Source organism: Phaethon lepturus, unplaced genomic scaffold (genome assembly GCF_000687285.1).
Source record: "Phaethon lepturus isolate BGI_N335 unplaced genomic scaffold, ASM68728v1 scaffold13315, whole genome shotgun sequence".
NCBI classification, from domain to species: Eukaryota; Metazoa; Chordata; class Aves; order Phaethontiformes; family Phaethontidae; genus Phaethon; species Phaethon lepturus.
Window position 1 is genome coordinate 44,441 of NW_010538430.1, and position 14,077 is coordinate 58,517.

At 36.3% G+C, this 14,077-nt stretch overlaps 1 protein-coding gene across 1 annotated transcript in view; it reads right to left on the bottom strand.

Annotated features, from left to right (window-relative positions):
* Nucleotides 1-13,691, bottom strand: part of UBE3C (ubiquitin protein ligase E3C) — a gene marked incomplete at both ends in the record, with an annotated part of 57,950 nt that extends 44,259 nt beyond the window's left edge. Inside the window, 6 exons of the mRNA XM_010286806.1 lie at nt 4,666-4,853; nt 7,676-7,830; nt 8,105-8,325; nt 9,125-9,278; nt 11,279-11,436; nt 13,576-13,691. Of these exons, the coding sequence (XP_010285108.1) occupies nt 4,666-4,853; nt 7,676-7,830; nt 8,105-8,325; nt 9,125-9,278; nt 11,279-11,436; nt 13,576-13,691 (992 nt within the window). The remainder of the gene's footprint in view (nt 1-4,665; nt 4,854-7,675; nt 7,831-8,104; nt 8,326-9,124; nt 9,279-11,278; nt 11,437-13,575) is intronic.
* Between the last annotated feature and the right edge of the window lie 386 nt (nt 13,692-14,077).

Sequence of the window (14,077 nt, forward strand, 5' to 3'; positions counted from 1 at the left end):
ACAGCAGAAACAACCTACACTACATTCCCGCTCCAAGTATAGAAATAGGCTTTTAAAGTAGAAGATAACAATTGGATCAAACAAAACAAACCACCACAATGCAAGGATGGCCTTGGAAAGTTGTATCAAGAAGTTGGTTCAAGAATTTGTTCAAGAAATTGGCTATACTAAAAAGTTTCAAAATTTGTGGCCTCACATTAAAAAAAAAAGCCTAAAAAAAAAGTAAATTAAAAAGTAAAAAACAAAAACTTTTATAATTAAAACAGATCAAGATCTACCTCATTCGGTCTTTTGCTTTGGCAAGAGAAAAGATGTGCATCTGCTAAAAAACAGCATTTCCAAATAGAACGACATCAACATTGAAATCACACAGCGCAAGATAATCATTTCTACCCTGAAGACAAAGCATTATCAATTCACAAAATTTAGAGATCCGTTAATATAAAGCTTGAGTGTCCATACAATCTTGATCACTTTTCCCTTTAAAGAAAAAAAATAAACACACACACAAACACTAGAAATAAAAAAGATTAGACATTATTTCTTTTTTATGTAAATTTTTATAATCTAACTCGGGTGTTTAATTTTCAATATTTGTACTATTCTAAAAACAAACCAAGCAGATAAAGTCTAACCCTGGGTTTTTACCCCTACCATCTGGCGGTTCTTCATTTTCTTGAAAAATCTCACTGAATACCAACTTCCTTATTATGATATCATTATACATGGTTTTATATAATGGATTCATTAATAGATTTTCTGTAAAGTTCAATATTCAGATTTAGCACTGTAGTTTGGGAGAAGAACCATTTCTTAACTATCAGAAAGGATAAGCTCCTTTCAAGTGGAAAAATGAACACTGTCTCAGCCACAGGCTATGATAAGAGTTGAATTCACTCCAGTGATTTCTGTTAAGTATCCATTTTAACCATACCAAATTAAATTATCTGCTTCCAAAAGTAAGTAGATAACAACCGTTTATTTAGAACCTTGTTTCTCTCCGTAGGTATCTAACTGTCCACAAAGGCCACATGATTTATGTGTACTTGACAGAACAGTATTTTGGGCACCTCTGGTTTAAAAAAAAGTGTCAAAATTCCTCCTGCGCAATGGGACAGATTAAATGACCCATTAAGCTTAATTTAGCTGAGGCACCACTACAAGTTAATTAGGTAAAGGCAAGATTTTCAGTCTAGGTCATAAATTGAGCCCAGTTTCCCACTGAGACCATTTAAGTTAATGAAGAGAATACACTAGAATGAGAGGAGTTCATAGAGTCTGCGAAAGGTCACTGCTGCCAGGGCAGCGGATTTTGACACTTCAGAACTGCAAGGTGTCACAGGTACGATACAGCATATGCAAAGCCATCGTTAAATGAACTACACTGCTCTTTTAGGATGCTTTATGCTTCTGCCTCTCTTCATACTGGATCAAGAATGTAAAATAAAGATTAAAAATATGTAAGAACTGTAATAACTTCATATACAATAATTCTGGTTTTAAGAAAAATACAACAGCGTAAGAACATTCCCTAAGAATTACTAAAATAGCCTCACATAAAGCCTAAGTATCTTCAGCACATGTATGAAGAGAGGCTGCTCATATTACACCAGAATGTCAGTTTTCCAAACAATTTTCAACCACCGGTTAAGATTAGCAATGTTATGTTAATTAAATAGTAGTAATATACAGTCATTACAAAACTGTTAAACCAAGATTAGCAATTACTCTGGGGCACTGATCAGACCGCTGATCGTGACTGAAGTCCCAGTACAATAGTTTCCATCACTATTTAATATTAAGCCACAGTGATGACCTGAAACAGAATGTTTTTTGCACAAGCAGAATTTACGAGTTAACGTATAGTTTTTATGAACAGAGGTCTTGCAAATTTCTTCATAATGAGAACTACACTCCAAGACCTGTGTTGTTGGTTTGGTTTTTTTTTAATAACTGTATTCCATAATACATATCAACTTTACAGTGAAAAGATGAAAGAACTACTGCTCTGAAAACAAGTGCAATTCTCAATTACTTCATTACAATCAGGATTTTATTCCACACCTCTCATCTGGCTTACTGAACACTAGCTGCAGCTAGGTTCTTCCAGTCTTGTGGCGTTTTTCTTTAATTGGGCTTGATCACACCTTTCCAGTACTTACTCAGAATTTATCAAAATTCCTTACAACTAATCAAAAGCAATGTGTTTTTCCATTAATCCACCTCTGGATCCACCACTCCCTGTAGAGAATCTAGAGGCTTTGCTCCTTCTGTTCAAAATTACATTGTACTTTCAGGTTAACTTGTTCCATTCTTTCTTGGTCTCGTGTTGCAAAACCAAAGAAACTACTGAGCTAATGCAGCAACACCAGTGTTCCTACCACCACATAACATCATCATCAGTCAAATCAAAGGTGTACTGAGAAGTCACAGGAAGAAAAAGCATTCAGCTTTACCAGAGTGATGTAAGTCTACAGTATGAGTCTCTCTTCTCAAGAAAGAAGAAAGCCTCCGAACTATTAAAACAATACAGAGATATTTGTTTCCTCCCTTCCAAAGCCTATATTAACTTTAGTCTAACTTTCTTTACAGTTACTGAAAAGTTATTTTCAGTTATTACTAGCTTTATTTAGCATCCCTCTTTGCAGATTTGCAGTGATTGTTTTTAATCATCATTATTTTCTATTACAGTTGTAAATGCTGTTAAATAAGCAAAGTCTTTGTAAAAACCTTTCCTACCTTTCAAGTGATTTGACCCAGTATGTTTCCAAACAGAAAATAAAAGAGTATTTTTGAGCTCTCAGGATATATAAGTACTTTTAAATACATTATTTCTGCTTACGTATTTCTAGTTTAATTAAACTAGATACACTTTACTGTCATGTAAAAGTTAAGTTTCAAAACAATGGAAGCATCTTTCAAAAGGCTAGCATTAAATTTGACAGAATTATCTGTGCAATAAAAAAATCACAGGCCATTAAAAAAAGTGGAAATTAATGACAAAATGGCACAAAGTTTACTACCTTTAAAACAAGTATCAAATGTCCTTTGAAAAACACTCAAAAACAATGTTTAGAATAGGTGCTTGGTAACTTCGGCCAGGTCTAAAATGCACTGAGAATAGGACAAAAGATTGACACATCCTAGCACGATGATGCCTGCCAAACCCAGCAGTTACAATTGATTTGGACATCTGAACTAGTAATTAAACATCTACTTTAATTTACCAAATACCCATATGAATTAACTTCATTTTGACCATGAAAGTAATTCCACTGGTATTACTGACACAAATCTTAGTATCTCTACTACTTATTTCTAAAATTGGTACGTTCACCTATTTTGGAGCTATTCAAAAGTTAAAATTTGTGAATTGCTTTCCATTATAAAATGCTAAGTAGAGCTTCCATAGCTCCTGAATATATCCAATGTGTAACTAGCTTATTATCACAAATAACTGCAAAGAACCAATACAGCTTCTTAGAGGAAATAGATGCCATACTCATACAATTAAAGTTCTGTGTGACTTCTTTATTCATTAAACACCCTTTTCCACACAGTTCACCAGCAAACCTCAAGTCAAAGCAGTGATGCATTTAAACTCGGTAATTACTATCCAAGGCAACGTACTACTTGCAACAATAAAGCAAGCATACTAATTCAACTGCTGCTATGATCTTCAGGTCTCACATCCTGCTCTAATGCAATTAGTCTACAAAGAACTAATTACCCTAATCGAGCAATCACAGTTTCACTAACATCTTACTTCCTCTAACAGCTATAAACACCACTGGGCTAAGATAGCACCTAATTAGTTTTCTGTATCACTGTTTACAATGCAGTTTGAATTGATTACATTTACAACATTCCCTAAATACCTACTTTACTACCAGCAACTACATACTTATTCAAAACTACTTGCACCAGAACAGTGTTAATACCTATGGGTCTTAGTTTGATGATAAAAAGGTCAAAAATCTTTTTCCTTTGTTACTGACATTTGTGGTTTGCAGTCTGTGTAAAGGAATGCTGTACAAATGAACAAGACACCTCCATCTCAGGTGCCAGAGCCCTTCCCAAACAACAACAGTGATTTTCAATACTTACGAATCATTTTAGTTTGTAGCAAGAGTTACTTTGGCTATGTATTATAGGAGGTAGAAAACAAGTTTGTTTCAGTGCTCAGCCAGCCAGAGAGACTGTGGAATCCATATCACCGAAAGTTTTAAGAACAAGCTAGACAAATTTCTGTTAGAACGACACTTAACGCTGCCTCTGAGCCAGGGGCAGGATAAACTCCTTTCAAGAATCTTTGCAATCCCTATTTGTGTGTGATTTTCTGACCACAAACACTACCTGTTCCATAGTATGCTATCACCACATTGAGAACAAGCTTATTTGCAATTCCCGAAACAAGCCAAAACCTTACACTTTCAGATGCAGTGATTACTCAGAGAGCACAATGAACAAGAACAAAAATAAGAACCAGAACGAATCCACACTCTGGTTTGCCTGGAATGATTTTTTAAATTCTGAAATTCTTATTTATTTCAGCTGATCATAAAAGAAAACACAGAAAAAACCCACAGGGTATTTAGAACAAGTCTAACTAATAAAGCTAATTTTAGATGCACTACGGTTCAACATCGCTATTATTATACTTGCCTGACTTTTGGCACCATCATTCGGTGTTGTACCATTAGCGTGTGGCAGATCGATGCCATCAGAGTAAAGACCTCTTCACTAGCTGAATCCCTCCAAACCATATTCAGTAGAGTGTTTGTCTGCTGCTTTGTATCCAATTTCTTTAGACACTCCTCAGTTATGTACTGCACTGATATTCTCCCATCACCCTACAAACATATCAAAGAAAAAACTTAAGTCTTTCTAATGATCAAATATCCTCCTTCTAAAAAAACTAATAATACTTCAGAATTTTACTAGAACATAATGTTTTCTTGTAAAATAATTAAAACATAAGCACATATGTATATCCCAGCAGCATTCTTAAAAGTATAAGACCCAAGAGCCTTAAATCCCTAGGTAGCCAACTGTTGGGTATCACTCTTTTCACTTAGGCCCGTGGGAAAGACTCCCTTTAACGTAAGCATGTTCTGCAACACTTGGATAGAGTAAGGCAAGATTGTTTACTGGCAGAAAATATGCAAATAGTTATCTCTTCCCCACTGACATCAGTCAGCATTGGACATGAAATCCAGAAATGGATGTCTAGTATAAGTTCTTTCACAAACAGTATTTTCACATTCATAATCCCTGGGTTAACAAAGAACAACAAACTTGGGTGGCTAATACACATTTGGGTAGTACCCAAATAGTAGTATTGGTAGGACCCATACCAGAAGTGTATGAAGAGGAATGCTTTCTCTTGGCATAGAACTGAGTGGAGCTCAACCTTTCCTTTTCCTTTTTTCCTCTCTTTATCTTGCCCCCAACAGAGCAAAGCAGTCTGGCTCACTGAAGGACACAAGTTACCCAATTACGAATTTTTAAGAAAGAGGGGTTCCTCACCCTTTTTGGTAAGATAGGCATGCATGAACATATGGAATACATAAAAACCTCACAGGATAAACAGACAAAAAACATATTGCAATAAATAGTATTATATATTAAAACCTCTTCAGAGCAGATTTTCTCTAATTTACAAGTTATTGTAAGTTACCTGTGAACAGAAATTTATGCATTGTTTTTACTTAACCACCTCTTAAACATCACCAACAGCTCTAAGCCCCAAACAGAACATGCCAGTATTTACATCACATACAGTGTGTGCATGGCTGGCAAATTAAGTATTTTATTCACACTGTCTTGGTAAAGATTTGGGGGTAACGATAACACACTGCATCTAAAAATGCACAAGCAAAAGGCTGCATGTTTTCCCCAGCAGTATAGCTCTTTGTAAGAGGATGCTCTCAATATCAAGGTCTTAAAAATGGTGAGGTTTAGTAAGGCCAAGTGCCGGGTCCTGCACTTCGGCCACAACAACCCCATGCAACGCTACAGGCTTGAGGAGGAGTGGCTGGAGAGTTGCCCAGCAGAAAGGGACCTGGGGGTGCTGGTTGACAGCAGGCTGAATATGAGCTGGCAGTGTGCCCAGGTGGCCAAGAAGGCCAACGGCATCCTGGCCTGTATCAGCAATAGTGTGGCCAGCAGGAGTAGGGAAGCGATTGTACTCCTGTACTCGGCACTGGTGAGGCCGCATCTCAAATCCTGTGCTCAGTTTTGGGCCCCTCACTACAAGAAAGACATTGAGGTGCTGGAGCGTGTCCAGAGAAGGGCAACGAAGCTGCCTGAGGGGCCTGGAGCACAAGTCTTCTGAGGAACGGCTGAGGAAACTGGGGTTGTTCAGTCTGGAGAAGAGGAGGCTGAAGGGAGACCTTATCACTCTCTACAACTACCTGAAAGGGGGTTGTGGTGAGGTAGGTGTTGGCCTCTTCTCCCAAGTAACTAGTGATAGGACGAGAGGAAATGGCCTCAAGTTGCGCCAGGGGAGGTTTAGATTGGGTATTAGGAAAAATTTCGTCACCGAGAGGGTGGTCAGGCATTGGAACAGGCTGCCCAGAGAGGTGGTGGAGTCACCATCTCTGGAAGTGTTCAAAAAACATGTGGATGTGGCAATTCAAGACATGGTTTAGGGGACATGGCGGCGCTGGATTAATGGTTGGACTTGATGATCTTGAAGGTCCTTTCCAACCTTAGTGATTCTGTAATTCTCTATCCTTCAGAAATGTAGGTCACCTTACATGAAACGTAAGTAGGCATTACAGAAACAGCATCTCTTAGAATAACTGGTACACTTTTGCTTTCAACACTTAACCAAGAAAATGCCAGGAAGTCTGCGAATGCCTGAGACACGCAGAAATCCAGAATCCCCAGCTCAGTGTGGGAAGGCAAAATAATCTGAGACTTTGGGTTTTTTTTTAATGAACCCTAAATATGGTCAAATTTCACATATCCCACAAGGAAAGACTGAACACTGTGTAAATCCTTTGAATAGTAGTGTCTTTTGAGAGATTATATAATGTCCAGCATGAAACTGTTGAATTTACATCTCTCTGATTTTGGTTGTTCAAAGCCTTCATCTGAGTGTTAGGAGGTTAAAATCAGCATGGATTCATTTCACTGGTGGAAGTCTAAAACAGACTCTATACATTATTATAGAAATCAGGTCTTCCCCCTTTGAGGGCTTTCAAAGTAGTGGATGTATTTAAATACAGAGCTAATTCCACAGGGTAAAGACTGTAGTTGAACTAGTACTATTTCCATGAGGAAAAAAAAGTGAAAATACTAAGTTGGAAGATCAGACAGGTATGTTTCATGATATCTTAGCATCATCATGGATTTAAAGAATACAGACAGTAATACAGTCTGTAAAATACAAATTTAAAGAAGAGAAGTTTAAACTTTTTTTGTTAAATAAAAGCTCTGTCCTTCAGTAGACATACTACCTGTACTTTTAAGATTTCTTATTACAGTAAGGGTTTTGTTTTTAATGTAAGCAACCAGTTCCATTTGCTTACGGTGAGCAGCCATCTCTTTTTAAGAAGTAAACATGTTCCCGTCTACACGTAGCTACTCCGGACTTAGGGTGATCATGTTTTTGCCTGCATTTGCTGCTATAATACAAATTCATTCAAAGAAATTCTGTACTACTTACTGGTGTAGATGTCATTTTACTGATCTCTTCATCCTCATCTTCAGAATCACTGTTTGTATCTTGACAATTTGTACCAGCAGTAGACACAGGCAGCTGAGACAGAAAAGTTTGAAGTACCCTTAAATACACAAGAAGTCCTTCCTCTGAGAGGGATCCTATAGCACATACAGAGAAACAAAAAATCGTTAGCCAGATACTATAAAATATATTTTACCAGAAATACCTGACCAAAACACATTATGCCAAATCATCCCAAATTAAGCATATTCTTAATTGAAAAGGGTGAGAATAGCTAATAAAAAACAGATCTCTCCAACACTTGTATGCACAAACTGTCCTTTTTACTTGACAATGAACTACATTGTGGAAATACGTAATATATTAACTCACATAGGAAAAAACAATGAATTGGTCATTCAGCTTTCTCACCCAAATATGTTTCTCCAACTGTTAAGACAAAGTAAAAAAGCCATGGGGCTTGATCACTTCTTCTTGAACATCCACTTTCTGCTAATAATAGTGCATTCAGAAAGAGTTCGTATGGGAAAATGGTCTGCACATCAGCAAGAGCTGGAATGACGAAATGGAATATCTGATCTGTAAAAGGTGCTGCCAGAAACTCCTCTGTGAAGGCTGCAAAAATCTGCTGCCTGAAATGAAGAAAAACTTTATTTAAAGAAAACATAAGCAAAATTTCCCCTACTTACATCCATGGAATAATAGATCAATTTGCAAGTTTGAACAAGTCCATCAAGAAGATTGCAGCCACACTCCATTAATCTTGTGCTAACCAAATTTCTCATATTTCTCAAAAATTAAATTATTATACTACAACCTTTTCCTGATGATCTTACATGTAATTTTATCCTTTAAACTCTTCATTAACTCACAGAAAACTATTCTGTAAATTCATTGTTTATAATCTTGAAATAAAAAAATAAATTTTAAATGCATAATTAGTCTTTTTTTCCACAAAAACACTACTTTAACACAAAAGTGTCACACGTGATAGAATCAGTTTGATTTTTGTTCCATCTTTCTACATAACTGACTCCTTCTCCTTGTAAGCTATGACTTAGTTATTTCTCTCCATAAAACCTCAGCTCCTCTGTCACGGTTCTTTTCAACTTTAAAATTCACTTCAACTGCCCTTAGCTGCATCTCTGCTGTCATGTAAGTTCTTCCACACCTATGTTCCTACGCACTGTGATACCTGCTACTCTCTGTGCTCAGTTTATTGTAGCCATCAGCATTTTATTGCCTTTTTCTTAAACACACCTGAAACTGCATTGTTTCATTGATGTACAGCATTACCAAAAAATCATTATTATTGCAAATAAATCAAACTGCACTGAAAGAATAGCTAAACACACAACAACAAACTGCGCACCTCTAACTGTAACAAATGAACTATAAAGTATGCAAATGCCTAATAATATCTTTATTTACCTTGCACCTTCTGGACAGGAGCTATATGTAAAGTGCAATGGCTTCAGAACATTCTCCAGAAGTATTTTTGCAATAGGGACACGAAAAACATCAGAATACTCAATACTCGAGGGAAGCTTATTGTTAATTAACAAATAAAGAGACTTGTAGTAGCCTGCAAAAAAGAAATATCGCTTTAAATACAGTATTTTTTTTTCTTTTCTGTAGAAAAAAAAACCCTCATTTACTTCACATTTTTAACTTGAAAAATACTTTACAGTTCATTGCATGAAGCTTCTCTTAGGAAGACATTTTACAATAGTCCAAGTCACATTCACATAACTAACACGATATACCAGCAACCTCTTTGGAAACATCACTCTATAGAGTCATAGATAGGTAACTGCATTCAGGGTCAGTTTGATATTGATTCTAATCACGTTTTTCACAGTTGTCCTTCCACAGTTTCAGAAATGATGAATTTTCCCCTCTACTGCAAAACATGACTGTATCATACAGGTAAGCGTCCTGTTGGCAGAACATCTCAATTCTATAAACACCTTGCTTTAGCAAGCTGAAGAACACAATTACTGTTCCCAAAAGAGGGACCTCTCAGACAGTAATAAAATGCATTACCGCCCAAGCCATAAAGACACATGTAAAGGGTAATCTATTTTTGTCTCACTAAAGTACAAATGGAATCATGCAATTTCCTCCTTCTTAAACCAGCTTCCCCTTGCTCAATGAAGTCCTATACTAAGATGCAAGTTCCACTACAACAGGAACCACTGTAAATGTATAAACAGTGTCGCATCATTGAGTGGTCCAGTCCAAGACCCTTTGTCGGGGACTACCTAACTTGACATACAATGCAGCAAGTGGAAGTCATCATAAGCGAGTAACTTAGCAACACTGACAAGACACACATAGAAGACAAATGACATGCAAAAACATACACAAATTAATAAAAGCTGTTTACAGATTCTTTACAACTTAACCATCGTGATTAGGGAGACAGAATATTTGTAGTTGCACACAACCGCTTTGTTTTAAGTGATCAGAAAGCTGAATCTTTTTTGCTAAAATTTATGATCTAAAATTTTTATAAGCTTTTATGTATCAGCTGTGAGGACTGAGTAATACACTAAAAGAATCAATATAAAAGTATTTTGGAAGATATACTTATCATATACTAAGCAATAAGACAAACACAAATATTTCTACAGTTCCAGTAATGCCTAGGCAAATAAAGTCAGTCTGCTACAATAAGTCATTTTTTTGCCTCATAGTGACTTCAACATGTATTAGTTAAAACCAAACCCTTAGTAATAGGATAAGACAGCCTAGTCCACTGAATGCACTTTAAAACTTAAAAACATCGAATTATCCCAACAATTAACTAACAAATTGGAAGGTCCTGTTTTTATGTTTTATACCAATGAAGCTGGATCAGAGATGTTTATTTCATAACGTTTTTGTCTTTTTTCACCATCCACAAGTCTTGCAAACTCAAGCTACAGTATCAGAAAGCCGAATTAATTTTTTCACACATTCCCAGAGTAATATGTTTTGTCTCAAAGAAACTTTAATTTTGGTGATAACTACACAATACACTAACTTGCAGTATGTTTGCACAGGTGTAACTGATTGCAGTTTAAGCAAACAGTTTTGCTGATAACGGTACAAGGGAAAGAAAAGCTAATCACTGTTTCTTTGCTAAGGTGTCTGTAGTGTTAGGATGAAACTGTAACACCAATTTACAATAATAATGAATGCTAGTAGTTATAGCAAACAGTTTTGCAAAGCAATGCCCAACTTTTACAGAACTAAAGCTTACATCTGCCACAGTGCATCTGCATGCGTGTGTGTAAAAAAACTACTGAATAAAACTTCGCTTAGGTAATATCCACCAACTCTCAATATCTGTGGTAAAAGTCTGTGTAAGTAACTTTGTAGAATATTCAATTTATAAACAGAATTTCCAAAGTAATTTCTCAAGCAGTTATCTCATTACAAGCAAAATATCCAGTTAATGTATAGGTTAGTGTATGCCGCACTTAATTCATAGTGTCTGTGGTAAAGGCAAAATGTGATTAAACAACATGGTGTTCAGGTATTACACATTCTGTTTGATTTTTTAGTATTTCACAGAACTTCTAGTTCCTAGATACTCACCTTTTTGAATCATGTAGTGCAAAATTTGTTCAATTAATGATGTCACATAGTTGACATCTTGTAAAACAGGCAAATACGTATTCTCAGATGAAAATACCTCAAGCATTCTCATAGGAAGTGCAACATTCAGACTGTCATCATTGCAATTTTGCAATAGCCTATAACGATATTAGATCAAAATTATTTAACAAGATATTTCTCTTAATTCACAGGCATATGCACACTGATTTAAAATAAAACTACAAAAAACCCTTTTCACATTCACCTTAAAATAACTTATTTCTACTTGGTTTCCAAGTGTTCTCAGTAGTTCAGCTACATCTTATTGCTGGCACCTTTGTAATAGTAATTCCTGATTTTAGGGTTTCTATGAATATGGCACACTCTCTTTAAATTCTACTGAATTCTTGCTTTCAATGACTTGACAGTTTGGAGACCTAGTGCATAAACTAGAACAGAAGCAAAGAATAATACATGTTTTTCAGACATGTATTACTACCCATATTAAAAATGGAAGTCATGAAAAGCTCCAGAGCAATATGGTCTGGGAACAAGCACTGGGCAACGTCATATGTTTAACTAAAACAGTATGTCCTTGATTATAAACTGAAATATTAAAAATACATCCATCCCCATACTTCTAGCAAATTACTTATGAAACATCTAGCAGTAACCACAGAAACTGTGAAGACTAAGAGCCTGTTTAGAATTAAAAGGATTTGTTAATAAGAGATGTATATAGGCATAGCTGCCCTAACAATGTACTCTCTTCCCCAGCCATTCGGAACGACGGGACCTATCAGCAAAAATTCTGACACCATAGCTAAGACACAGAATCATAGACTCTTTGGGTTGGAAGGGACCTTTTAAGGTCGCCTAGTCCAACACCCCTGCAGTGAGCAGAGACATCTTCAACTACAACAGGTTGCTCAGAGCCTCGTCCAGCCTGACCTGGAATGTTTCCAGGGATGGGGCATCTACCATCTCTCTGGGCAACCTGTGCCAGGGTTTCACCACCCTCATTGCAAATTACATTTACATTTCACTAAATAGAAAAAAAGATACTCTGACAAGAAGACCTTTTTTACAGATGTAGCTGCAACCAAACTACAATTTTTTGCTATAATACACAGTCACCTTTTTTTCCATAGCTTGAAAAGCTACAGCTTCTCATGAATCTGAACTTGTCCCAAGGAAATGCATTTTTGGCTACCTGTCCCACTGCTCACTCTCTGGGCTTTTGCAGAAAATGGAAGTAGCTTAGAAAGCAAGTATAGACACCCAACATCATGCTGGCAAGGTAAAGTTAAGACAAGCTTCTTTCTCCATTCTCCCTATACGTACAGGCAGGGACAGCTCTTCCACTCCTTTTGTTTTCCCACATCACCCAGACAGGAAGGGACCGTGGGAATACTAACAGAGCTGCATTTACAAAACCAGTTTCAACTGTAGTGAAAATGTACAATTCAATCCAGTGACACCACAGCTGTGTTCCACTGTACATGGACTTTGAAGCCCACCAGTCAAGTCTTCTTTAGTTATCTGGTGTTACTGTTTATTATACATGCAGTATACATAATTAGAAGAACACAAGGTTCAGTGACTTAACGAAATAATTTTCTATAAAAGCCTCAACATTGAAAGGAAAAAAAATACTTTAAATCTCTGGAGAGTATAACTGATTCCTATTTATTGATAAGAGCAAATATATTGTTTTCTAAACTAGGCTTTAGCCACCAGCTATTCAAGTCACCTTGATAGATTTACCTTCCTGTGATCCTCCCAGGATCCTCCCACTACAAATAATAAATGTACTGCTGAAACCAGTAATGTAACTGCTTAACATGCCTTAAATTCAAAGTAAAGTGTGAGGAAAGGCATCTTAAATAATAGTAGTTTTAAAACAAAATATAGCTAAAGCATATCCTTGGAACACTAGTCTAACTCGGATAATACTTTCTAATCACTATCAGTTCACAAGGAAACATTCTGGTTTCCACAAATATTGCTAACAATATTGCTATATGCACAGTTAAGAACATACTTAAGCCTATCCCTATGCAGGGCATCCCTTAAGCACATGTTGAACTTGGAAGTCAATGGAGCTTAAGAAGCTCCTTCTTACATAGGGACAAGTATCCCACACCATGGCCTACATATATATTTAACATAAACAGTCCTCTCTATAAAATAAATTTACATTTAGTACTTCACCTGCTGCAAAAAGAAAAAAAACAAGTGCACAACATAATTTCTGACCACTTTTTAGATGGCAGCATATAGAAAAAGTAATTTACCTGCAACACAGCCCCAACAGTCGTTTTATTTGGAATAAGCACGTAAGTCTGTCTGGACCATCCAATTGCTTAACAAACTGAGAACTCTGTTTAATTAAGTTTTGACACATCCATACCTAGGAAAAGATATGCACAAGTTATATGTTTGTAACAACAAGTTGTATCATTTATTGCAACACAGACAGTAATATTACAATCCTGGTGTGGATGCCTTTGGAGGACAAAGGTTTGGACAAAACACAATGACAATCATGTCCAGCTGAGAAAAAAAAAAAAATTGCTATACAATAAACTACACGACTGTTAGTACTAAACTTTCAAGTTAAGACGGAATTACACTTACAAATAACTTTATTCTTGCAACAAATTTATATGTTAATTTTTTGTTTTTCAATAGCCATACTTCTTTAATGTCCATTACTAATACCCATTATGAATCATGCTTACTTGTACATTTGGGAGGTTTGCAGTGACTTTGCAATTGATATGCCAGTGCCATTGA